This window comes from Apodemus sylvaticus, chromosome 1, assembly GCF_947179515.1.
Source record: "Apodemus sylvaticus chromosome 1, mApoSyl1.1, whole genome shotgun sequence".
Classification (NCBI taxonomy): Eukaryota; Metazoa; Chordata; class Mammalia; order Rodentia; family Muridae; genus Apodemus; species Apodemus sylvaticus.
In genome coordinates, this window is record NC_067472.1 from 74,143,648 (window position 1) to 74,170,956 (window position 27,309).

The 27,309-nt window shown below is 40.4% G+C and overlaps 1 protein-coding gene across 1 annotated transcript in view; it reads right to left on the reverse strand.

Moving 5' to 3' along the window:
• Positions 1-5,852: 5,852 nt before the first annotated feature.
• Positions 5,853-27,309, reverse strand: part of Acadsb (acyl-CoA dehydrogenase short/branched chain) — a 38,840-nt gene continuing 17,383 nt past the window's right edge. The window contains exons 3-11 of the mRNA XM_052196886.1: positions 26,654-26,754; positions 23,668-23,874; positions 22,268-22,438; positions 20,320-20,445; positions 18,472-18,564; positions 15,244-15,333; positions 11,089-11,226; positions 9,013-9,112; positions 5,853-8,360 (exon numbers count right to left, since the gene is read on the reverse strand). Coding sequence (XP_052052846.1) covers positions 8,290-8,360; positions 9,013-9,112; positions 11,089-11,226; positions 15,244-15,333; positions 18,472-18,564; positions 20,320-20,445; positions 22,268-22,438; positions 23,668-23,874; positions 26,654-26,754 — 1,097 coding nt within the window. The 3' untranslated portion in view covers positions 5,853-8,289. The remainder of the gene's footprint in view (positions 8,361-9,012; positions 9,113-11,088; positions 11,227-15,243; positions 15,334-18,471; positions 18,565-20,319; positions 20,446-22,267; positions 22,439-23,667; positions 23,875-26,653; positions 26,755-27,309) is intronic.

Sequence of the window (27,309 nt, forward strand, 5' to 3'; positions counted from 1 at the left end):
GAGGAGGCTGTGAGCTGCCCTGAGGTATTAGAAAACAGACCCTGGTCCTCTGCAAGGGTAGCACATGTTCTTAACTACTCATCCTTCAGCTCCAGCCCCCAATTACACCTTAAATTACATTGAAATGTAGCAGTAGAACTCTGAATATAAAAGCTAGAAAGAATAGGCCCATTGATGAGTCTAATAGTCACCTGCTAGCTCTAGGCGAGGAATGCAAGAATGGAGACCTCAGCGAGAATGGAGGCCTCAGGTGTCCTTTGCTGAAGTGACCAGGTGGCCCTGGAGGGGAAACCACAAACTGAAGTCCTAAGATGGTAAAGGAATTGGACACCATTTTTTTTTAGAAGTCAATCAAATCGGACAACGGCTGAAGAGTAAGAGGTGGATCTTGAGAGAAACGACATAAAAGCCTCAAACCAAAGAACCAATTAACCCCAAACACAAGTGCACTGCCTGCTCCTGCTGAACCCTGCTGGACATGAACAAGGACGGACGAGGGCTGCCTTTCAAGAGCTATTCGAAATGCCAGCGGGATGTTCTGCCCTTTGCCTAGAATGTGCAGTGCTTTCCTGGAATGGAGCAGCGGGCTGCTGCCCTGGCATTCAGACTTCTGCATTCAGCCTCATTCAGACTGAGTCCCCTCATCCCCTATACTAGTAGCCAGAGATGCTGGGGCCAGCTTGTTCTGAAATGTTTGTTCTTCCGGAGATCATCCTGGTTGCTGAGGTCCAGTAGAAATTACAGACTAAAAAGAAAAAAAAGTCAGCGGGAACAAGGTAAAGGTGTGTAAACTCGGGGTCAATTGAGTTAAAGAGTGCAAGCAAAGGCAGCACCTCACGCACACCAAGGGGACCTCTGAGAACACAGACACCAACAATCTGTCCTTTGAACACAACATTCAAAACAAAACATAAAGTCCATGTCTTTTTTTTTTTTAATTCTCACCATCCTTCCTTTCTTCTTTCTCTGCAGGGTCTATGAACCCAGACTGCCTTGAAACTTGCTTTTAGTCCAGGATGGCTCAAAACCTATAACCCTCCCACCTCTGCTCCCCAGCAGGATTTCAGGCATACGCTTTGCTATATCCAGCAACCTTTCATATTAATACATTTCAACCTGAGTAATTCCCAGGACTTCATGCCCACTGGGGAAGTGAGGGAATTATTAAGCACATTTGAAAATGGGCATAGCACCCATCAACAAGTGCACTGAAGCCTGTGCCTGGGAAGGATGGAGCTGTACATTTACTGTACTGGGGCTGACCACTAGGCTGGATGAGCTCTCTGACTCCTAGCCCTGCACGGGTACACCACCATACTGTCTGATGTCACTTTATTGTTAGTTTACATCCCCAAATGGGAAAACTTCTCTCAGAGAAACAGCTGGATTTTAAAAACATGAAGCTTTGGTGACGCATCCTAGCAGCCTCCTTCTCACGGGCTCTCTTGCTAAGAAGGCAAAGCCCAGCAAAACAAGCACCATGGAGCCTTCCATGTGGGGTGGGAGTATGGTGAGTAGATCTTTCCTGGCAGCTTCAGTTGCACAGACCTAGGAAAGCAGTAGGCATATGCCTTCCCAGGAGGTCTCTGGGATGGAAATGGGGCATCTGTGATGAACTTTGAGAAGATGTAGAGAGGTCCTCTTTCCCTTCCTTAAGCAGGCAGGATTTCAGGGAGCCCTGAGGTTTACTGACTGAGCCTTGCTGGGTGACACTGGGATAGAAACAGAAAAAGGGGTCTTTGGGATAAGAGTTGTTTGAGAACCCTTTTCAAGCTTTAGTGTGATGAAGTCCCTAGGAAGGCTTCTAAAGAGACGGATTCCCAGGCCCAGGCCCAACCAGAGGATTCATGGCTCTAGAAATGAGCCTTTTGAAAAGAACCATTCTAGATCATTCCACCCTTACTAAAGGCTTCATGTGACTCTCCGTTGTTACCCTGATAGATGACCAGGACTCCTGCTTCAATTCTCTGGCATGTAAACTCAGACTTCCAAAGTCTGCTGGCCCCTGCAGGGTGATTAAGAAACATGGGGGGGGGGGGCACCATTCCTCAGCCTGCGCGTCTAAGACACTCCTTGATCTCTAGAGGATAGTGCAGGCTGTTGTAAAGAAAAGTGGGGTACATGGACAGCGTCAGGATGAAAGTGGTCACTGAGGGGAGAAGAATCCAGAAGAAGGTCTCAGGCACAGAGCAAGGCTTCTAGGAAGGCCATCTGAAAATTACAGTTGGGATAGATACAGCAGAGTACCAACTGAGGACAAAGAGAAGACTTCGGAGTTTAAACTCACCCATAAAAGTGAAAGCAGACAAATGGTGATTGAAGAAGAGGAAAGAAGAATGAAGAGCTATTGGATATAAGGAAGCCATGGTCCACTTCCAGACCTGCAGAGCAGTGCTCACGAGAATTTAGGGAGTTAGTTTTGTGAAATGGGGTTGTGGTCATTTGGATTCAAATTTATGATATTCCTGTCTTAGTCTCCTGACTGTTAGAATTATAACCCTGTGCCACCACACCAAGCTGGGAAATTTCAGGGTTTTTTTAATTTGTTTGTTTGCTTATTTCTTGAGACTCAATTTCTCTGTGTAGCCTTGGCTATCAGGGAACTCATTCTGTAGACCAGGCTGGTCTTGAACTCACAGAGATCTCCCTTCCTCTGCTTCCCAAGTACTGGGATTAAAGGTGTGAGCCACCACTACCCAACAGAAAATTCAGTTTTTAAGGATGGGGATAAGAACCTATTTGTAGAGGGAAGGAGGGAGCTAGAAGAATTAAAAATAAAATCAAGAGTGAATATAGCTCATTGTCAATTTGTGTTTTGGTATTCTACCCTGACAGTTTGACAGATTAACCTCTTGAGAGAAATCTGACATAGAGGTAGTCATTGAATGGACAACTTTTCTTTAAAGGGCCAAAAGGTAAATATTGTAGGCTTTGTAGCAAAAGTCAACATTAAGGACATTTTGTTATTTACATACATTGTGTTTATTGCTTGAAACATAGAAGCCCATTCTTATTTGAAGCTATGCCATGCATTTTACTACCCATTTACAGCACAGAAATCTACAAACTTATAGGCTGTGACAAAAATAGGCAGTGCCAATAGAAGGTACATTGGATTTGGCCCAAGTCATAGCTCACTCACTCAATTTAAAACAGGCACCTAGTTCTTGGTCCAGAGACTGGGGAATTTTCTTTTCTTCTGCCCTGGCCCTCTTCTCCTTCACGTGTAACCTCGGCTGGCTGTAGACTCATGGCGACACTCCTGCTTTCAGGCTTTCCAGTGCTGAGATTACGTCTGCATCCCAGCTCCATCTTTGACTTGATTTCGAAGTCATGCCCATGATTACAGCTTTGTCAATTATTCTTTTATTTCTATTTGTTTTGCTCTATGAAGTTCCCATATGTTTTGAGGGGGTCATAAAAGTTCATGGCTGTTGGATCATCATGGAGAATTCTCCCTTTTTATGAGATATTCTTTAAAATTAGTTTTGTCTTTAATTCAGTTTTGTTAAATATACAGTTATTCCTATTTTTGCTTTTATAGCATTTGCAGTCTTTTCCCATATACTCTAACTTTCTTTTCTTGTTTTAAATATTTTCAGCTTTATGTAGCTAGGACTTAAAATTTTCTCTTACCTCATTTGAATAGCATTAAAGGATTTGTTTATCTTTATGGGCACTAGCTTTGTTTGCAGATATGTGAGTGCCTAGTGCCTGTGGGAGGCAGCTGAGAGCATTGGATCCAGGGAGCTGGAGTTACCAATGATTGTGAGCCACCACATGGGTGCTGACCACCAAACTTGGGTCCTTTGCAAGCGCAGAAAGTGTTTTTGACTGATGACCCATCTCTCTGGCCTTCTCATTTGAATCCCACACCCTGAAAGGAAGGGTTTCACTGTGTAGCTCTGCTATCCTGGACTCACTCTGTAGACCAGGATGACCTTGAACTCATAGAGATCTGATTGCCTCTGCCTCCCAAGGGCTGGGATTAAACTATGTCACTATGCAGGGCTATCTGAGCACTCTTTAATAATTAGGTCTAACCCACTTCCATCTATAAATAGTACTCTGTATGCTATATTCCCATCCTATTATACTTCCTGTTTACAGTGTTTTTTTCTCCTTCCTCTCCTCTCCAGTGAAGGGGATTGAATCCAGAGCCTTTCATACACCAATTGCTCTACCACTGAGCTATACCCTCAGTCCTACCACAGTTTTGTTTTTCACAGTGCTGTAATATTAGGATTTTTACAGTGATCTGTCTGTACAGATAACTGCAACTCGAATACCCTGTTGTGAGCACTTAGATTTCTATTAGGCCTACACACAGCCTAGGATAGTTCTTGGTGACTGCATCCTTTAAAAGACCTTCTTACAGTTTAAGAGTCAAATATGGCAGACAGTTTATTTGTGCAAATCTACTAGGTCCTTTTCAGAACTTTGCTTTTCTAAGTGCTGTCTTCCTGTCACCCAGTTTACCTACTCCTTTATTGGAGTCCAAACCCAATGTCTGATATATGCTAAGCATTAGTCACACACCTCCAATGCTTTATCATTGTCTCCCAAAACCCACACTCCAACCATACTCATCTACCTACCTTGTTCGCAGCTTGAAAAGAGTTCTCTGGAGGCTGATTAGGTAAGAAAGGACTAGTTAGGAGTGGCATTTCATTGGGAAGCCTCTGAAGATTGAACAGCCATAATGATTCCAAGAAATGAAAGTAGGAGAACCTTCAGCAGCCAGATTCCCCACAAATCCCATGTATGAACCAATGCACAGCCTACTTAAATTCTCCATGCTATCCGCACAATAAGACATAATGCAGCCTCCTTCTTGATTGTTGTTAGCAGGTGTTGAGGTTATAGAACAGAGCTGGCTGTGGTGATGTACACCTCTAATTTGAGCACTTGGGAGGCAGAGACAAGTAGAATCTGTATGTTCTTTAAGTCAGCTTGGTCTATATAGTGAAGTTCTAGAAACAGCACATAGAGAGACCTTGTTTCAAAAGAAAAAAAAAAGGCCCAGAGACTAAAGGCTGGGGTGTAGTAAAGGTGTTAAGTGCTTGCTATAGTTTCAATAGATCTAAAGTACTCCTGCACAGGACCCATATTGGCACTTTTCTGCTTAACATTTTTGTGAATCTGTGTTAATGAAAACAGAAATGCTACATTGACACGGACACACCCTAAGTAAGGGCAGACACACCCTAAATAAGGGACACACCCTAAATAAGAGAGGACACTTACTTTTGTAATGGTAGCTCAGAAACCACAATATTTCAGATGGAACCATCACAAGAAGACATTCTGAGTGAAAACATTTTTTACCGATGTCTAGATTTTTAAACTGATGTAGGAATAGGGGATATACACACTGGAATCTTCTCTGGCACTGTACTGTGGTGTATCACTGAATTTAAAAGTGGGATAGTATAACTTTACAAGAAAGTAATTCTTTAACACACAAGCACATACATCTGCAGGATAGTATCTGCTGGGAGGATATGCTCAAAAGCAGTGGCCTCCCCACTTGAGAGCTGCCAACACTGCAATGAACAAATAGAGTCCTCTGGGGGATGGGAGGGTGGACTTTTAGCATCATGAATTTACACTTAGTCTATATTACAAGGCCTATTCTCTAAGAATGAAGGAAACTGGCTTACCTAAGAGCTATTGGCGAGGTGGACAAAGGTATTGTCCACTCTTCCCGCCTTTCAAGAAGACTTCATCCTTATGTGTGGCAACCGTGCTTTATTCTAGCAGCAAGAATCTCCAGTGTACTTAGTGCTTTATCTTTTCATTCCACATAGTACACTGATCTTAGAACAATGAAAAAAATCCCATACATACCATTAAAATAGAATTTTTGCTTTATGACAGATCAGCATAAATACCCGGAGGAGTATTTCTTTAAAAACAGTGTAACAGTGATACAAAATGATCTCACACAGCCATCTTCAGACCTAATATCTGGGCTATAACCTTTTGCAAGTGACTGATCAATCACAATATCACTATGATGTTCATTATTTATCAGTTAAACTTGAAATAAATCAACAACAAAGTAAAACAAGGATAAAATCCAAAATTTGTTGAACAACAACTGTGTTTGGTAATGAGCCAGTCCATCCGAATTCTTGTCTTTGTCCTTGGATGGATGATCTGAGAAAGCAGCTTTGGTTAAAAGTGTTCCATTTTCAATTGACGGAACTGCCTTTGTGGTTATCTAGTCTTTCTAATGATGCAAACTTGGCAACCAATTCCACCTGCATATACCAGGTCAGTTCTTTATCTCCTGTGCCCCATGTCATCTCAATCCTCAAATTAACAAACAGCATGTGGTTCCTTACCAGACACAAATTCAAGGGACATAGTTTTGTGACAGATTAGAAAGTCACGGAAATCAGAAGAAATATGAGTAGACCCCAGATGTCCTCTTTGGTGAAACAAAACAAAGACTCACTGCAGAAGAAGGTGAATTTGTATGTTAATTGCACTACTAAGTAATGCTGTTAACTATCCTTTATGAATATGTACAAAATCTACACACAGATTTTGAGTGCTATGGACACATTTAAAGTCCAAATAGGTAAGGGACAGTCTGTGCGGATGCTGAGTTAGAACATGGCATTTATCACCCTTTCCTAGGTTTCTAACTCTAGAGGAGGAGGGCAGGACTGTTTACTCATTCTGACTCCCACTGCATCGTCCGTAAGCCCACATCTTTGACATTATCACAGACGTGGACGATGTCTGCCCGGCAGGGCACTGCATCCACCCCTTCCCTTCTTATCATACTCATCTGTCTGTTCTGAAAGCCTGGGTGAGGGGCTTTGATCATTTTCCCCATTTGAAAGTCAAGTAGACCTTATCTCTTTGGATTCAAGGTCTAAATTTGTTTTATTTCTTCCTACTGCTTTAATGTAATTCCTATCTCAACTGTATTTATACAACCTTGCATATTTAACTATGATTTGCATTGTGGAAATTAATTTAGCTCAATAAACATGACTGTGCAAAGCAAAATTACCTAGAAAATGTCAAGTTTTCTTAATAAACATTATCCTTTTGCAAACGCACTAAAATAAAGAATATTTCCAGCAACTGCTTGAGCCTTGGGGCATTTTTCACATCTAGCTTGTGATGTTTCGTCTGGAATGTGAAACTCGTTTGTCTACTGTCTGCTTCTCTCTCCAGAGGACTCAGGGTCTACAACCGGAGGGTCTAGTCTTGACTGTGAATTCCTAACACTGATCAATGGCTTCACCAGCTGTGGACACCTGATTAGGCTTTGCCTGTTTTTCATTTACATTGTAAGACATAGATATTTGTCTTCACAAATATAAAATTATTTAATATACTATATAAATGGCTACATACATTTATTCTGAATGTGCCCTTTCAGACTATCTAGTCTCCCTTCCCCATCCTTATGAGATTGTGGTATTATTTTCTTATGGGGGTATATTTCTCTTAAGAATCAATTTTGAAAACCAAAATTGAATTTCTCAATTAATTACTATTTAGGATAAAGTCCAATAACCAAGTTTGAGGAAAAAATACTCAATAAAAATACAGAAATAAATCATACTACTGAAAAATAGTGCATGATCTAATAAATTATTTTCAGATGATTAGGCCAAATTATTTAAACTTTATAGTTGAAAACTAATACAGGGACATGTCTTTTAAATGAGCAGCTGAAAGCTACCACATAATACATCTTTCATATAGTTCAATTATAGCAGCCAAACATACTGCTTTTGTTGGTTAAAATAATATTTGGGACTTTTTGTTGTTGTCAATTATATAGCCAAAAGCTACATTTTTATTTTCTACTCTTTCTTTAATATTTAGAACTAAGAGTTCTAGATTTTTCCAAATAAATTTTATCAGTTTCTACCTTGTTTAGCAACTTACCACTGAATCTATAAAGTATTGAATAAAAATTGCCAACTGTAACAAACGTTCCTCTGGCTCATACCATAGTACAAAGATGTAGTAGGAATATAAAGTGACTATTTCTGTCAGCAATACCAATACTTCAAATGGTTTCTTCTTCTCAAATGCTGGTATAGTGAAACTTTTGTATACCCTGAAACTTGGATGAGAAATACAAATGTGTTCAGAAGCTTAGAAATAGTTTTAGAGTAGATTGGAAAGAGACAGGAACACAGTCCAGGCCTGAGACCAGGACAGTGCACTGCTCTCAGACTCTGCTCCATAAGGCACAGCAGTTGGAATGGCTCGCCAGTGACATCAGAGAGGGCCCATCCCGTTCCGCAGACGTCAGTACTCTGCCTCGACGTGCTTTGCAATGGTGTTCAACTGGATGTTGGAAGTTCCTTCATATATTGTACCTTAAACAAAAGGGAGAAATGGAACAATTAGGAGTGGACCCACAGCTGAAGGGAGCCACGCAGAGATGAATATGGAAGACATCATCCCTGCATTTACTCTCAGGAACAGGATTCAGTTTCCAAAGTGATTCTGACAAGGTAACAGTTTTCCATTTGATCTGTGCTCACTCAAATCTGCTTTGAGCAGTTGAGGATTTGGCTCTTAGAGCATAAGTGAGCAAGCCCAGTTGCTTCTAAGGGCCTGGCAGCGTTCAGGACTACCATTTGCTCTCCTAGCTGCTGATGGAGCACTGAGGCACGATGAGGCCGCTGCCTTCTGGAATTAGAACCATACTTCAAAGAGCAGCATTAGACTCCAGGAATGGTAAATACCAACAACTTCAGTAACAGGAAAATGAAGACAGTGCATTTTGTCGCAGTTCTCTTAAAAGGTCTACGGAGGCATTTTAAGAGTCAATTTGGTGTTTTTAGAAATATAAATTCATTTTTCTGATAGGAAGAAGGAAGAAATTCAGCCACAAAAAAGTCAATAAACATTCTGTAGAGATTAAAATGCTTTTACCTAAGTACCAGTAATATAAAATCGACAAACACAATAGCCCAAATACCCACAGTGGCAAATAAAACAAGAGAACATGGAAAGTCTGCTTACCGATCTTTGCATCGCGGAAGAATTTCTCCACTGGGTAATCTTTGGTGTAGCCAACCCCTCCCATCCACTCGATGCACTTACTTGTTGTTAGCCCAGCGACCTACCAAAGGCAGGGAGCAGGTCACAGACCAGAACTTGTGCAAGGTGAGCCTTGGAGCGACATTTTTAGGAGCAAGTGCAAGGGCTGCAGTTATTTCTCTAAAATCCCCCATTAAACCACAGATTTTTTTTTTTAAGAAGCCAGACTTGTTTCTTTATATGCAGATGCTTGCCAACAGGCATCATTTCTTAGCAGATATTTACTGAGGGTGGGGGAAGATAGGCATTACCCTTGTGGTCATATAGAAACAGACATTAAAACATTTGACACAGATTTTATAAGCTATAAAGAGCAGAAGAGCTCGTCGGGAAAACTGTTGTGAGGAGACAGCTTGGCTGAGAGCTACGACAGGAGTTAGGGGCCGAGGAATAGCATAACATGTATGAAGACGCCAAACAGAGCAGGGCCCATTGGCCTCAGGGACCAGTGAGACTGGGGTCAGAGTGAGTGGGAAGAAGACACTGGAAGGGTGGCCCTGGGAGGAGGGTGACAGCTTGACTATTGTAACGGCTCCTCAAGGATGTCCAGAGAGAGCCCAGTTCCCAGAAACAGGATGTGCTATCCAACCCGACAACAGAGGGGCTTTGCAGGCAAGGACTTGAGACAAGAATATCATCTGGGGTACTGGGACAGAGCACGTGGATCCCGACAGTGCTTATAAAGGAGGGAGGATGCTGGAGAGCTAGTCGCTGAAGGCAAGCTGACCATGGCAACAAGAGGGAGGGAGTGTGTGTGTGTGTGTGTGTGTGTGTGTGTGTGTGTAAGAGAGAGAGAGAGAGAGAGAGAGAGAGAGAGAGAGAGAGAGAGAGAGAGAGACCTTTGAATGTGCTACACTGAACATCTTTATTTGATCTCCAAAAAGCCAATTTCAGACTTCTGACCTCCTCAAGTGGCAGGCAGCTGATAAAAACTGCACATTTCAAAAACACTACATTTTGAGAAATTTGCTTGCTGTAGCATTGTGAGAAACGAATATGAATATTGTTCCATTTACTGTGAGAAGTCACTGAAAAGTTCCAAGTGACATCATAGCCACCAAAAACACAGCAAGATTGGACTGGGGATAGCAATAGGGACCATGAAAGCAGCTGGGTGGCCCAGGAGTTTGGCTAAGAAATGATATAGTCTGGACAGATAGGTGGCAGAGAAAGAGAGAAGCAGAGAGAGGCGGGAGAGAGGAAGAGAGAGACAGAGAGAGAGAGAGAGAGAGAGAGAGAGAGAGCAAGGGAGAGACAGCGAGGGAGAGAGAGAGAGACACTGGGGTTTAGGCTTTCTCTGGACATCCTTAGACCCAGTCAGGCCGCCTGTCCTCCTCCAGCCTGCCTCCCGGTTTCTTCTGCTCTCACACTGACCCCAGATCATGGCAGTCTCTCATGTTAGAAGCTGTAAGGGTTAAATGAGTATTTGTCAGTGGAGCCACCCTATAGCCCATGGGCTATATGTACCACAGGAAAGCTACGAAAACAGCTCCTCCTATCTGGAGAATGTCAAAAGGTTGGATCCTCCTAAATCAAAATATTATACACAGTGGCAAGACTGGGAGACACCTGCCCTGTAATGTGGGTCAACTCTCTTGCCATAGTCCATGTGAACACAGAGAATGGCTATATCTGAGTAGAAGCTATTACACACATAGGTCATGTTTTCCTGGTGCTTTCAGTCTCATATGGTCTAGCCATGAACATATCCTTCACGGCAACTCATTGTACCCCAACTTGAAACCACGGCCTGAAGCCATCCCTCAGAGGAGGCCTCTATAGGGACTTGGTGTGGTGTGTTTCAACCTGAACTGGCCATTCATGAAAACACTGAGACAGCACAGAAGTCACACATCTTCCCACGGCAGCTCTGCCCTTACCCTTCTGCCTCAGGAAGTGGAAAGCACATTCTCTTTTGGAGGATAGCCTATGCTTAACCAATATTCCCAAGTGAAAGACTAAGATTCTCATTTATTAAAAAAGCTCCTTCTAGTTTACCTCGGATGCATAGTATTTGGCCATAGATGCTTCTTTTATAAATGGCCTTCCGGCTTCGACGAGCCTAGCAGCGTTGTATGTTAGCAATCGAGTGGCTTCCAGCTGGGTGGCCACCTGAGCTACTTGGTGTTGGAGCCCCTGTAACATTCAGACCCATGTTAGAAAATGACAATTTGCAAAACTCAGCTTACTTCTAACTGCAAGTTAGATACACAATGCCCACAGACTCAAAACATATCCCCAAAGAAATCCAGATTCAATCCTTTTAAATACCTTAAATGTGCAATCTAAAGTGAAATAACAATACCCTATAGATATTATGGATTTTTTTTGAAAAATTTCAAAACTCATGTAATGCTTCATAGTTTGTTAAGATTTTAAATAGCACCATAAAAGTTAGGTTTTAAAGCTTTGATTCTCAAATTTAGTAATTATTTTCAACTGTTTATGATAAATGGCTTATATTAAATCCCAACAGAACAAAACTTTCAAATATTCTTTGCTTGATTGAATAAGAAAATTTTGATATTTGAACATGACCTCAACACATTCAAAGTTGCTAGCTATAGAATAATGAGAGTATTTGAAGCACCAATTTTCTTTCTTCAACTAACTTTATCAATGTGAGTCTTCTCCAATGTTCAATAATAGATAGCAGCTGTATATTACCTTCCTCTGTGGCTCTCCTCTTCAGTTATGGAGACAGGGATCTCACCAAACCTACCCTGGGGCTGCTGGCTAGTAAGTCTCTGGGATAGGATGCCCTGTCCCCTCTGCAATATCAGTTTCATTCATCTTTTATTGGAGCTCAGGTCTCCAAGCTTGTCCAGCAAGTCCTAAACCATATCCCCAGTCCCCATTTATTCTAATTTTAAAGAACAACTTTAATAGCATATTAAAAAAATTACTGTTACCCTGAAATTTTATTTAGTTATGAGGTGCCACTAAGTGCCTGGCAATGACTAAGATGTGTTAGTGAGAATATGATGTAAATCGTGAGGTCATACAAGGTCTGCTAAGCTTTGGTTCAGGCATGAATGGACATACTTGCAGTTCCAGTATTTGAACTCAAAACCGAGAGGGACTGTTGCAAGCTCATGTCCAGCCTGGGCCACACACTGAGACCCTGGCTTTAAAAAAAATGGGGACCACAGAGACTGAACCACCAACCAAAGAGCTTGCATGGATGAGACTTAACGCCCTACATATTCATAGCAGATATACAGCTTGGTCTTCATGTGGGTCTCCCAGCGTTTAAAGTGGGGGACTGTCTCTGACTCTGTTACCTGCCTTTGGAGGACTTCCCCCTAGCTGAACTGCCTTGTCTGGCCTCAGTAGGATAGGATACACTTAGTCTTGATGTGCCAGGGCACGTTGGTATGGGGGTGGGGAGGACGAGAAGGTGGGAAAGGAATGGGTGGAGGTGGGTGGGAGTGTGAGACTGGGAGGAGAGCAGGGGAGGCTGTGATGAGAATGTAAAATGAATAAATACGTTAATGAAAACAAAACACAAAGGTAAATCTCCAAAGCCCAATTTGCTAGAAATATAGCCTCAATGTTTACTATAGACTGGAATGTTTCTCATGTCTAACCTATCCACCACCATTCAAGCATTTATTATATGCTAATTCTGTGTTGAGCAATGGGAGTACAACAATGAACACCATAGCCAGAATTCCTTGTCTTCATGATCTGAGTCTAATAACAGAAGACAATTAAATAATTTCAGTAATATGTGCTGAAGATTAAGACAGTCTCAGTTAAAGCAATTATTTAATAATCCCATTAATGAAAAGCTTTTCCAAAAGGAAAGGAGTGAAAGCTTGGGCAGAAGGGGCTATCTGTAGATATCAGATTTTCCTTCTGTGGTATTTAGTATTCACGTTACTCTGATGTGCATAAAGACGAGTGTGAATGTGTAAGTTCTGAAGCATCACCTGTGAGCCTATGCAGAGCAAGTATCTCCCTGCTATGACATGTCTTTTCACTTCTGCTCTCTTTTTGTGTTGTGGGCACTGAGCTCAAAGTCTTATACCACGTTCTAGGTGGGCACTCTACCACCAAGCTTCCCCTCCTGCCCAGCCCACTTCTAATATCTTTTTTTGAGGAAAATAAATTTGGTAAGCAAATTCTCTGCTTATATTTTCTCTTTCTTTCTTTTTTCTCCCTTTCCGTTCTTTCATTTATTCATTCATTCATTCATTCATTCATTCATTTATAGATAGTGTCTTGGTATATCATCCTGATTGCTGGCTGGCTTCCTACTTGCTATGTAGCCAAGGCCGGCCTGAAAATTCGCCAGTTCTTTTCCTTTATGATTACTCATTTTTTTTATGTTTTACTTATGAAATCCCTTCTTACCTTAGTGTTATAAACATAGTCTCCTACTTCCTTCTAAGAATATAAACTTTTTTAAAATATGGGTTCTTTACTGTATCTGAATTTTATCTGCTGTAAGAATCAAAGATGATTTCACTTTTTTCCACATGCAGAGGACAGTCTCATGTTGTAGCCCACAGGGTTGTTTCCACCATGTACCAGTGTGCAAACATGCATGTGTCTAGTGCTGGCCTTTCTGTCTTTGCCTATCAGTCAATTTGCCTGTTTTATGCCAATATCATTATTATATATGTTCTGATGGATTTTTGTGCAGAATTCAGAGATTCTAATCCTTTTTAAAATAAAATAGTTTTCATATCAATTAAACAATAATAACAACAGTTTATTCAATGACCGCATGAACTACCATGGGAGGCAGAAAGGTAATAGTGGTATGCCTCTTGCCTTGGGGAAAAAAAAACCTCAAAAACAATGCAAAACAAAACAAAAACCCAACTCTCGATAGCTAGACATAGGTCCCTGGATGTACAGTTAACAGCAGGCATTGCCTGGAGCAGTGCTCAAATCTACACTGAAAGAAGAACTGAGAGTTCTGTCCTGTCCTTAATGTCTAGAGATGACAAGGATGTCATTGACACACTCAGGTGAAAAACAAGTCATTTGGGTGATGGATAGTGAAATATAACCCTACTGACTCTCGACAAAGCTTTATACAGTTAATGATCAAATTTCCCTTTTGTCCCCCACACCTTTTTTGCTTGTTTGTTTTGAGACAGGGTTTCTTTATGTAGCCCTGACTGTTTTAGAACTCACCATGTAAACCAGGCTAGCCTCGAACTCACAGAGATCCACCTGCCTATGCCTCCTAAGGGCTGGGATTAAAGGCATGTACCACCATGCCTAGCATGACCAAATTTCTTAATATTAAATTTCCGCCTAAAAAAAAAAAAACCCATACTCCCCAATGGTCTCTAAAAATGCAACCACTGCTCTACTTGTAGTTTACCTGACCCTGAGCATATATAAACAAACACTGATCCCTAGCTTATAGGGAAAATCAAACACCCCCTTTACCCTGTCTCGCTGTTTGCCCTTCTCGCTGGAAGCTGGCTTTGACACAGTACTCTAGTATACCAAAATGAAAAAAACAACAAACTAACTACATGACTTTGGGAGCCCACCTTCTATGTGCCCCAATTTCCTTGTATGGGAGGGAGATGATGGTAGGAGCTATAGCTACTACTGGGCAAGCATTTCTAATCTGAAAATCTGAAATCCAAAACACTCCAAAATGTAAAACTTTTTAATTATCAAGATGGTGCCACAAGTAGAAAGTTCAACCCATGACATTTTGGGTCATATATAAAATTATTAAAAGTATTATATAAAATTACCTCAGAGCTACATAAAGGGCATATAAGGAATATAAATGAAGTTTATTCAGATTTACCTCACATCCCCAGGCCATCTTACATGTACACAAAAATGTCCCAAACTCTGCAAACACCTGAAGCCTGAAATATTTCTAGTGCCAGGCACTTCAGATAAAGTCATATGAATCTGACTGAACCTAGGGGATGCTGGACTTCTGAGGTCAGAGGGGACAGCTCTCCAGTGCTCACCAAGGCATCCCAAACATACAACAGGTGGCCTCAAGGATTATGGTTCTGCCCTTAGAAAAGATTAAGAAGGCCACAAGTGTATCCCATGAGACCTACTTCTCCCAATAGAACATCCTTGGGGGACTCCCTCTATGGCTCTCAACACAGGAAGGAGAAAAGTCCAAGACAGCAGAAAGAGTTTAATTATATATACCTGAAAATCAAATATTCGTTTGCCAAACTGCATCCTTTCTTTAATGTATGGAATAGTGTAGTCAAAACATCCTTGGGCCAGTCCTAGCATCTGTTTAAAGAAAAGGGAGAAACCAAAAGATCAAAATGTATTTTGTCACAAGTTTATGCCTTTAGTTACCTAAGTAGCACATTCCTTTCACAGGGAAGACTGAACTGGGATAGGAAGGGGAAGGGGAAGGGGGAAGGGGGCGGGGCCAGAAGCTTGGAGAGGAATGCGGAGCTGGCAGGTGCATTGGGTACTCACTATATATCTTTGTTAATGTATCTGATCATGTGGAGACAATGTGGACTCTTTTCATACATGCAGGAGTAAGTGCATTTAATTCTAGCAAATTCTGGCTACAGCTATGTTTATAGGACCAGGACACTGCTCAGAAAGTCCTCTTCATTAAATTCTGATTCTCTAGCTTAGCCTGGAATGAACTCAAGACTAGACTCTGTCTCCAGTCCTCAGAGTCAAATATGGACTCACTGCATTGCTTTGTTTGTTTGTTTTGCTTTCTGAAGTACAGAGGGGATAACCCATGATACCAACATGCTAGACAAGCACTCTACCACTGAGTGGGAGGAAGGGGGATGAGGGGATGTGGTTTAAAGACCTCCCTGGGTGACTTAACTGGGGTTAAGTATCAGATGAGAAAATCTGATAAAAACACTAATTTCTACACTTGAAGAACAAGTCAAAAGGTGGTCACAGTTTTAACTGAACTCTCTCATTGCTAACCAATTTCTATAACTATCGAACGATTTGAGCTTAAAAATGGTTTTTAAACTTCAACATTAGGTAGCTAGTAAATCACTATCTAATTATGTCAAACTATGTAGGTTTAAAAAAAGAAAAAGAAAAAATCAATAGTTAAAGCTTTGGGGGTGAAATGCTCAAAAACATCAATATTTCATTAGTGTTCATTCACATTTTCTTTTAGCCTTTATTTAGTATTCTCTGAAAAACGGAAGATTATATCCAAAATTAAGGGGACAATGTCCCCACAAACCCCAAGTTAAAATGAGTCAGCAAGTTTTGGTGTTTATAGACAATGCCATCTTCCAGCATGTAAGCCTCTGTGAATGTGAAGGTTCATTTGGGGTCTTACATTTTTTTCTTTTCACCATTTTCTAATATGTATGAGTGTTTTGCCTGCATATATGTCTGTGTAACAGGTGCATGCAGGACTTTCAGAGGACAGAAGAGAGCATTGGATCCCCTGGGACTGGAGTTACAGCTGGTTGTGAGCCACCTGGGAACCAAACCTGGCTTCTCCAGAGGAGCAGTCAGTGCTCTTGACTACTGAGTCATCCTTCTAGCCCTGAAGTTCATCTTTTAGGTAGGTTTCCTTATGTACACACTGGCCTTGAACTTTCTATGTCTATCTTCAAACTCTCAGCCCTTCTGCCTCAAACCCAAGGATCACAGGCATGTGCCAACACCCCTGACTCAAACATTGAAATTACCCACTGTGAATGAAAACATGCATTTCTGTCTTGGTAGGATGCTTCCATTTTAAATAGTAAAGAAATAAATTCCCTGCAATTGCAGGGTTTTGAAGAACAGTGACTCTAGTTCATGGTGTACCTTTTCCTCTGCAAGCACCCACTGAGACCAGTATGTGTCTGCTTTAACATTTTACTGGGTTATAAGATGATGTGGAGTGACTTTTAACCATGCCCAATTTCCCCCAAAATATTAGTTTCTGGAACCTGGAAATACAAATGTATACTTACTTCCAAATTTAGATTTATATTATTTATTTTTATTTTAAATATGCATAATATGTAAGTACACACACATACTTGAATCTCCCCAATCCCATGTCATGGACTTCATGGTCAGAACATCTATATTATGTATCTAGAAATCATAAGGCTTCATGCTGGAGCTTTGATGTTGTATCCAATGAAGTTGTACAACAAGAAACCTTTAAAAGCACGGGTATGCTAGAACTCTTTTAGCTTTGTCAGCAACCGAAATTGAATTCTGGTCTAAGAATAGTTTGTTAGGGTGAGGGTATAGCTCAGAGGTAGAGCAGACGCTTAGTATGTTTAGGGTCCTCAGAAAGTCTCCCCTCAGGGGTAGGGGGAACATCATTTTGGTAATGTAGTAAAGAGTCGCAGGAAAAATGTGGAGTAATAATTCAGCATTTAACTATTTTAACAGCTAACAGATATAGTTTGTATCAAAATCTAAAAGCTTTAAAGTTAGTAAATCTTAGATACTGATTAAAAACATATCTATATATCTCTATCTATCTATCTATCTATCTATCTATCTATCTGACTATTGATTGGCTCAGGAAGGGCTTAGGGGGTGCCAAATCTCAGTGTTGAACTACCTGCTACTGACAAATTTTGGGTCGGGGGTAAGTCCACCAAGCTCCAGTGCTCAAATAGTGCCCTGGAAATGGAGCCAATAGTTATAAAATTCAATCTGGTAGGATGAAGGGGGTGTGGTGTTGCTAAGGATGGGAAGGAGATAAGGGAAAGAATGAAGAGAGTAATCAGAATTACACACACACACACACACACACACATACACACACACACACACACACAGGCATGCACATACACATATATATGTATGTATGATATGATATAAATATATTAAGGGTTGAGATTAGGGTTATATGTGTGTGTATATATATATATATACACATATATATGAAGAAAACCTTACATAATAGAATATATGTATGTAAATATACATATGTGTATGTATATATACAAACATATGTATGGATTCTTATATAATAGAATATATGTATGAATATCTGTATGCTTACATAATAGAATATACATACTTATAGAATGCATGTTCTTAATTTTAAAAAGTTCTAAAAGAATGAATTTCAGGTTTTGAAAAGTTAACTGAAAAACAGATGCGATTATTTAATATGTAATATATTTCCTTGAAGTTACTGGTGTAGGTATTAGATAATACTTTAATGTTCTCAAAGCAGAAAACAGCTATTACTAAGCCATTGTTTGATCTTCTGGGAGCTTACATAATTGACCAAAGTACAGTTTGATAGAAATAATCTGAAGCAATTCTTTTCCCTCATGCAAGGACAGGGTGCCACCTTGTGTTCAAAAGCTTCCAGATAATTAATTGTCTCATTGCAATTCTTTTTTTTTTTTATTTTTCATTTTTATCTTAAATGGCTCAAAATGTGAAGGAGCTCAGAAGACTTACCTGTGCAGCAATTCCAATTCTACCTTCATTAAGACTTCCTATGGCATACTTATAACCGTGCCCAATTTTTCCCAAAATATTAGTTTCTGGAACCTGGAAATACAAATGTATACTTACTTCCAAATTTAGATTTACATCATTTATTTTTATTTTAAATATACATAATATGTAATTACACACACATACTTGAATCTCCCCAATGGTGACCTTACTCTATCGTGGTCTTGAGTAAACGTCAATGAGAAAAGCTGCAGAAATGACTCAGTGGTTACAAGCACTTGGTTTTCCAAAGGACCCAAGTTCAATTCCTGGCACTCTATATGATTGTTCACAACCATTCATGTCTCCACTTTCAGGGGATCTGGCATCCTCCTGTGACTTCTGCAGGCAACAGCACACAGGTGGTACACATACATGCATTCGGACAAAAACACTCACACACAGAAAATAAAATAAACAAAAATAAAACAATTAAGAAAAAAGCAACCAAACCAAGCCCCCAGGGTCGACTGCCTGCTGACATCTGCATCTCCTGACTGTCCTCCCGAGTCCCTGCTGCTCAGTCGTGCATTCTCCTGAGCCTAAGCTCAATCTCCTTAATGAATGAATACATTTGGAAACAGGGAACTTTACAAAATTTGTCAATAACATATATGCATAACAAGTTTCCCCCAATTCTTATTTGTATGTTAATCATGTTGAGATAAGTCATTAGAAACCACAAAAACATGAAGTATTTTCAAAAACAAGAGTAATAAACTGCTCTTCTGTTGAGATGATTCATTTTGAGAAAAGTCTACTGAGGTGTGTGTGTGTGTGTGTGTGCGCGCACATGTGTGAGAATGCGGTCAGTAAATAGAAAAGAAGAAAGGTATAAGCTATATATTATAAGCTATATTTCCTTACAATATAAAAAGTTAATAGTAAAAGTAGAGAGATAGCTCAGTGGCTGAGAGGATTTGCTGCTCTTCTAAGGATCCAGGTTCTCTTCCCAGCACCCACATAGCTACTCACAATCATCTGTGATTCCAGTTCCAGGAGGTCCTGTACTCTTTTCTGGTCTCCGAGGGCACTAGGCACATATATGGTTCATGCACACACACACACACCATACATACATACATACATACATGCAAAACAACATTCACATACATACAGCAAAATATCCTCAATAATCAATACTTAGAACAAATCAATACTAGGAACAAAAGAAAATACTTTAGTTAAGAGAGAGCAGGGAGGAATGGATGGGGTAAGAGCAAGTAGGAAGAAGGAAGGAATTAGGCCCAACGATATCTGTGATGATATCTCAGTACTCCAGACACAGCTGCCCACAAAGATCCAGGAGCGTGGATCATCCGTGCCCAAGCCAGGCTCCAGCATCCCGAGAAAGATCTTGTTTTGTGAGTGTAGCCTGGTTGCTTTCCACTCTTACTAAGCAACATCTCCATCTTGTGGCCGTTGGTGTACTGACCTCAGAATTCCTTCTCCCAGTAGAGTTAGGTTCATTAAGTGCCAAGTTATAAGTACAAATGTTTCAGAAGAATTTATATTATAAATAATAATAATGATAATAATAATAACAATAATTAAAGTTAATGTCTGGAATTTGCTTTCAGGTCAAAGGTTGGACAGAAAAGTTTTCCATAGAAAAGAATTGAGCAAAGGACTTCAACTCTTGTGAAAAATGTTCTTGGTCAGGACTTAACTGCTGACTAGCTCCACCAAGAACTTTTCCATGCACACTTAAACTATTTGTTGTTTTGGCCATCCTCTTGTATATTTTCTATGGTTCTATGTGAGGCTGATTTTTCACTAAACTTTTACAGAATATTCTAGAATACCTACCTTGACATTTTCAAATGTTAACTGACAGGTAGAAGAAGCTCTGATCCCCATTTTGTTTTCTCGTTTCCCTATGTGAAAACCTTCTGTATCTCGGTCTACTATGAAGCAGGTGATGCCTCTATATCCCTAAAAAGAAAAAGTAAAATGCAATTATCACTTAGGCTTTAAAAATCCTTGTTTACAAAGAGTTCAAACTAAGAAAGCTAAGGGGTTACAGAGACGGCTCAGCAGTTGAGAGTACTTGCTGCTCTTCCAGAGGACCAGAGTTTGGAGCACCAACCTTGTGGCTCACAACTGTCTGTATCTTTAGCTTCATGGGATTTACTTCCATGAGCATCAGACATGCATATAGTTCACAAACATACATGCAGGCAAAATACTCACATAAAATAAAAACAAAAAAACATAAAGACTGAAAAGAAAGTTACAGCCTCAGCCTCAGTTCAGCTGGTAAAGCGCTGCTTTGCAAGCTTGGGGCTGCTGGTTTGATCCTAAGCACCTGCGTGAAGAGCTGAGCACAGTGGCATGCACTTGCAGTCCCAGCGCTAGGGAGGCGGAGGCGGAGGCGGAGGCGGAGGCGGAGGCGGAGGCGGAGGCGGAGGCGGAGGCGGAGGCGGAGGCGGAGGCGGAGGCAGGTGAGTCCGTTGGGGCTTGCTGCCCAGTCAGGCAGATGCAGTTAGGTAAATGTTATCATCGAGGCCCAGCTCCCAGGGGGTGGCCTTGCCTCAAAAAGAGCTGGGGGGATTGAGAGAGGAATCAATAGGTAAGAGTGCATACTGCTCCTGCAGAAGATTCAAGTTTGGCTCTCTGCAACACTGCAAGTGGCTCATAACCACCTGTAACTCCAGCAGCAGCAGAGCTGACATCTTCTCGCCTCCATGGGCAACTTGAACCCAGTGTACATACCCTTACACAGACAAATACATATCCACAGAGGTAAGATTTAATTAAAAAAAAATCAATCTTTAAAACAAAAGTGGCCATTTACTGAAATACAGCACCTCAGGTTGACTTCTGGTTTCCTCACAAATGCATTCACATCTATACAAACACACACATGTGCACACATGTACAAAAAGAAAAGAAAGCTAAAATGGACAATAAACACCAAAGGACTCTGAATTGCAACATGTGCATTACAGAACCAGAATAATTAGAGAACATTAGTGACTAAACAAGAACCTTGGCTGGAGAGATGGCTCAGTGGTTAAGAGCACTAACTGCTCTTCCATAGATCCTGAGTTCAATTTCCAGCAACCACATAGTAGCTCACAACCATCTGTAATGGGATCCAATGCCCTCTGAAGATAGCTACAGTGTATTCACATACATAAAATAAATAAATCTTTAAACAAGAACCTTATGCCAGGCACGGTGGTACAGCCTCTAAGTGCACCTCAGCACTTGGGAAGCAGAGGCAGGTGAATCTCAGTGAGTCTGAGGCTAGCCTGCTCTACATAGAGAGTTCTAGGGCAGCCAGCACCATCTAGAGAGGGACTTTACTACTTCTTGTACTTTTCCACACCCCACAGTGAGTGCTGAAATTATTTTTATAAGTATGTGATCATGAAATCCTATGCTTTAAAATCATTATTCAGAAAACAAAATAAAACATACTTACCATTTTGCTGTATGATTTTCTTCCATCTGAATAAAATACTCTTAAATCTTTTTCAATATTCTTAAAAGTAATGTATTTTATGAGTACTTAAATCCTTCACTATTATACAGAAAAATTAACGTTCTACCCAGTTAAAGATTAGGGAATTAGGAAAAAGGTAATAAATGGTCATCTGTGTAATTAATAACTATATCAACAAGTTTTTAGATGAATGAAAAAAAGATTAATTCTCACAGAGCTTAAAATTAACTATTGAAAGGAAATGAAAGAAGAAAAAAAAGAAAGAAAAGGAGGGAGGAGAGAAGAGAGACACTTTTTCATACTTACAGAGGCGGGGTCCACATTTGCAAAAACCAGGAAGAGCTCTGAATACTCGGCATTGCTAATCCACATCTTCGATCCATTGATGATGTAGTAATTTCCGCTTTTATCAGCTCTTGTTTTCATAGCGAAAGAGTCACTACCAGCTCCAGCCTCAGAGAGGCAAAAGCTCCCTATCTATAGATGTGAGGAGAAAAAAATACTGTATTTATCCTTTATATTAACAAGTCATAGGGAAAAAATGGGCATTTGTGGGGTTTTTTCCCCTCCAGGACAGAGTTTCTCTGTGTAGAGATGGCTGTCCTAGAAACTCACTCTAAGATCAGGCTAGCCTTGAACTCAGAAATCTGCTTGCCTCTGCACCTCGAGTGCTGGGATTAAAGTGTATGCAGCCCAGCTTTAAAAAATAGACATTTGTAAGTCAAATCTTTAGTTATGCAAAAAAAAGTCTATATTTGGGCTGGGCATGGTGCTGTATGCCTTTAATCCCAGCACTCAGGAAGCAAAGGCAGGTAGATCTCTGTGAGTTCAAAGCCAGCCTGGTCTACATAGTGATCCTGCATTTTAAAAAAGGCTATATTTGTCCTAATAGAATTGTGATTATTATTTTCTCAAAAGCACCCTTATTGTTTATCTAAGATAAAATATAGATTTAGGAACACATGCTTACCATGTAGCATTTCCTAGTCTACCTCCATTAAGACTTCCCATGGCACAGTTAGAACCTCCAGCCATCTCAGAGCTCAAGTAAAAGATGCAGGAAGCTTGTTGTAAGTTTGAAGCCAGAAAAACAAACAAACAAAAAGCCCCACTTGCTTAAATGTATTTAATTCTAGTAGGATGTGATCTCAACAAAGGTACTGGAAAACGAATTGTGATAAAAGTACTGTTGTTTTGCCAGGTTGTAGTGGTACACACCTTTAATTTTAGCACTTGGGAAGCAGAGACAGATACTCTTGTGAGTTCAGGGCCAGCCTGGTCTACAAAGCGAGTTCCAGAACAGCCAGAAACCTTGTCTCAAAACAAAGAAACAAACAACAACAAAACAAAACAAAAAAGTGCTGAGTGTTTGTTTGTTTGTGGCTGGCCTGGAAGTTGACATGTCGCCTAGTTGGGTCTCGAGGGAGCAGCTTTCCTGTCTCAGCCTCTGACCACTAGAACTACAAGTATGCACCGCCATGCCGGGCTAAAAGTAATCGTCTGATGATTATGTCCTAAGTTTCCACATGACAAATGAGAAGTAGAATGTGTTTTTCTGGTAGCAGTAATTTATTGAGCATTTCCTGGTTAATTGATGGTGCTGCATTGTGGTCTTGGATAATTAAAGCCAATATTGCAGTTACTGTTCTCTCGAAAACATTGGAACCTTAGATCTAATCAATTTTCAACAACTCATTTCAACTTACTTTTTCTGTAGCCAGCTTTGGCAAATAGGTGGCCTTCTGTTCTTCTGTACCATGTTTTCTAAACAGGTTGTTAATTATTGTGTTTTGGATGTCACACAGGAGAGCCACAGATGCATCCACCTTAGCTAGTTCCTCTATCACAAGGACAGCACTGAAAAAGGAAGCTCCTGTTCCTCCATATTTTGCTTCAACTTCAATGCTCATCAGCTAAATCAAAGACAGAAAAGACAGATGAGGAAAAATGAGTCAGGTAAGGAAAGCTATTTATACTGGGAGACTGTAAACACATGTATATGACCTGGGGCTCTTATGCTAAGCAAGCACTTTATCACCACCCAAGCTATAGTCACAGCCCACTATATATAAATAAAATAATATATACCTCACATATATCATATATATGATATATCTCACATATAAATCACATATATGATATGTATATCACACACATATATATCATATATATGTGATATATATATATATGTTCTGGATTTAAACTTTTTATTTCTATTTTAATTTGATATGGCTATTTTGCTATAAACAATAGTCTATAAAATACTAGGTTTTTTGGTTGCTTGTTTGCTTTTCCTTTTTTTTTCTTTTCTTGAGAAGGATGAATTTATGTTAGATTTATTTTTTCTGTTTTGGGTCTCAGATAACAGAGAAAAATACAAAACGCTTTGAAGAATAAATGAATGGAATAAAGAACTCTAAGTATGCTCTGACAGCCTTTCTTATTAAGAAAGCACGAGCTGTTCAATACAGGCCCTCTATACTAATTGATGCAATAAGTGACTGCATGAGCCGAATCAGCTCCCAGGGCACGTCTGCAGCTTTAGTTGGCAGTGTCGTCTAAGCAGGTCTTTTGATACGACCTCTACATCAGAAATAATGACTTCACAAGCATCTATTTGGGGCCATTTTAGAAAGTCCAAGATGGTTAGTAGACAACACCTGGTAGTGTTTGAGTAACACACCCAGCAAGTCACAGGTGCTGACAAACAACACTAAATGTTGGCCATTTGAGTTCAATGTCTAAGTCTGGCACATGAAATGTCCTCAGTACTGCTCCCTGTTTAATTGTCCTTGTTTTAGAAAAGGAACATGATATATACCAGTGGCTGAAGACCCACGTCTGGTGGCAGAAAGGGTGAAGTTCCCTTTCTCTCTAGGCTCTCCTAAAACAGGACCGCTGAGTTAGGGCTATGGCTATATATTTCAGGGCGAGGATGTAGCCAACAGAAAGGTAGACCTAGGGGTCTGACAGTGATTTCCAAGTGTGAGCAATTGTTAGCAATACTGCTCCTCCTTTAATTGGAGATATGTGGCAGGTGACTAACACAGGGACTGAGGAGTTAGGAGGCAGCTGAGCTACTCTAAGCAAAAACAGTTTCCATAGGCGGACAGTGAGTGCACAGGGCCCTGAATGCAAGAAGTCCTACCCCAGGAGAACAGTTTTCAGGCCTTTCCAGCCATGAGATCAGCAAAGGATTCCCACAGAAGCATGGCAGGGGGATGGGGTTTGTCCAGGATGACAGCAGAACTGGGCTAGGAGAGGAGCCATAGGGTCTTTGTCTAACTGTCTGTGTGTCCCCATATGTCTCTACATGGGATTCCATTTCCTATTTCACTAATAACAAAAAATTAGAAAAAACATCAAAAGCTGGTCACAAACCGGGCGGTGGTGGCACACACCTGTAATCCCAGCACTCTGGGAGGCAGAGGCAGGTGGATTTCTGAGTTCGAGGCCAGCCTGGTCTACAGAGTAAGTTCCAAGCCGGGCGGTGGTGGCGCACGCCTGTAATCCAGCACTCTGGGAGGCAGAGGCAGGCGGATCTTTGAGTTCGAGGCCAGCCTGGTCTACAGAGTGAGTTCCAGGACAGCCAGGGCTACACAGAGAAACCCTGTCTCGAAAAAAAAAAACAAAAAAAAAACAAAAAAACCCAAAAAAACAAAAAAAAAACCCAAAAAACAAATCCAGAGTAAGTTCCAGGACAGCCAGGGCTATACAGAGAAACTCTGTCTCGAAAAAAAAAAAAAAAAAATCCAAAAAACCAAACCAAAAAACCAAAAAAAAAAAAAAAATGTAAGCTGAATAAACCCAATCCTTCCCAACTTGCTTCTTGGTCATGATGTTTGTGTAGGAATAGAAACCCTGACTAAGACACCCTTTGAACCTAAAGACAAGGGAGACACCAATAATTAGCATGGTGATTTTTAAAGATGTCCTCCTTGGAGTTCCCATTGACAACACCCTACTCACAGCCAGATTAATTCTACTTTAATCTATTCTACACATCATATGTGGTGACAAGAGTTATGTGACAAAAGACTGTGAATCACAAAGCTGGGAATCTGCTTAGTGTGGAACTCAGATATGAGCTCTTCTTTAGGATTGCCACATTCACAGGACCCACAGTGTCTATGACCTGTAATGTTTGACAGAGCTAATCAGTTCTCAGCTGAGCGTTCCTGTGTGCTGTGGGATGTTCAGTCTGTAGTGTCCCATGTTTCTTCCTGCCACGTGCTAATGGCCTTCTCCTTTAAAAGCACTGCCAATTTAAAATGTCAATCCAGTTAAAAATCTTTAACTGTATAAGATCAACCAAATCCTTAACAGAGAAGAAACATAGATACTTTGGACTAGGGATGGGGAATTCACTATGATTATTACAATCCCTCAACTGAAAAGAAGCTTGCACATATTTTAATATACAAGATGTATTTAAAAGTAATTGGTCAATACAAAATGGACTGTTTTTTGTGCACTTTTTGTTTCGTTTGGGTATTTTTGTCTTGTTTGCTTTGAATTCTTTTTTTGAGAAAGAGAGAGAAAGACAGAAACAGAGGGAGAGAAAATGAAACTTGGTGGGTAGAGAGGTGGGAGAAGACAGGAGAGGGGTAGGGGAGGGAAAAATATAATAAAATATATTGTATAAAAATTTAAATAACAAAAAACTTGAAAGTAGAATTAAGAAACAAATACCCCTTGTTGAAATAATCCTTGTATCACCGATTTCTCCATTTTTGAATTTTCATCCATAGTTGAAACCAAAGGAGCAATTTGTTCCTGTGCAAATTTTTTGACTGTGGGAAAAAGAATTGCTGATAAGTTTATGTTTACATAGATAGAGTGGATTTAAAAAATTTTTTATTGAATATATTCTTCATTTACAATTCAAATGTTGTACCCTTTCCTGGTTTCCCCCCTCCCTGAAAACCCCCAGCCCATCCTCCAACCCCCTGCTTCCAAGAGTATGCCCCTACACCCAACTCACTCCCACCTCATCCCCCCTCAATTTCCCACACTGGGGCATCTATTGAGCCTTCATAGGACCAAGGACCTCTCCTCTCACTGATGCCCGACAAAGCATTCCTCTGCCATAGAGTGGATATTTTTAAGTCAAGAAAGAAATAGTTCATTAACAGTTTGTTGATAAACTTTTTTAATCTATAAAATACACATGACTAAATTTAGTTTTTCAAGATACAAATTACAACTTCCTTTTTTAAATACAGAAAGGCAATCCCCTAACCCACTTTGAAGCAAAAATGCAAATAATATGGAAGACATAAAATGAAAAATGAAAGCCTGATTCTCCTAGCTTGGATTTAGAGTTCATCTCCCCAAAGGTAACTGAT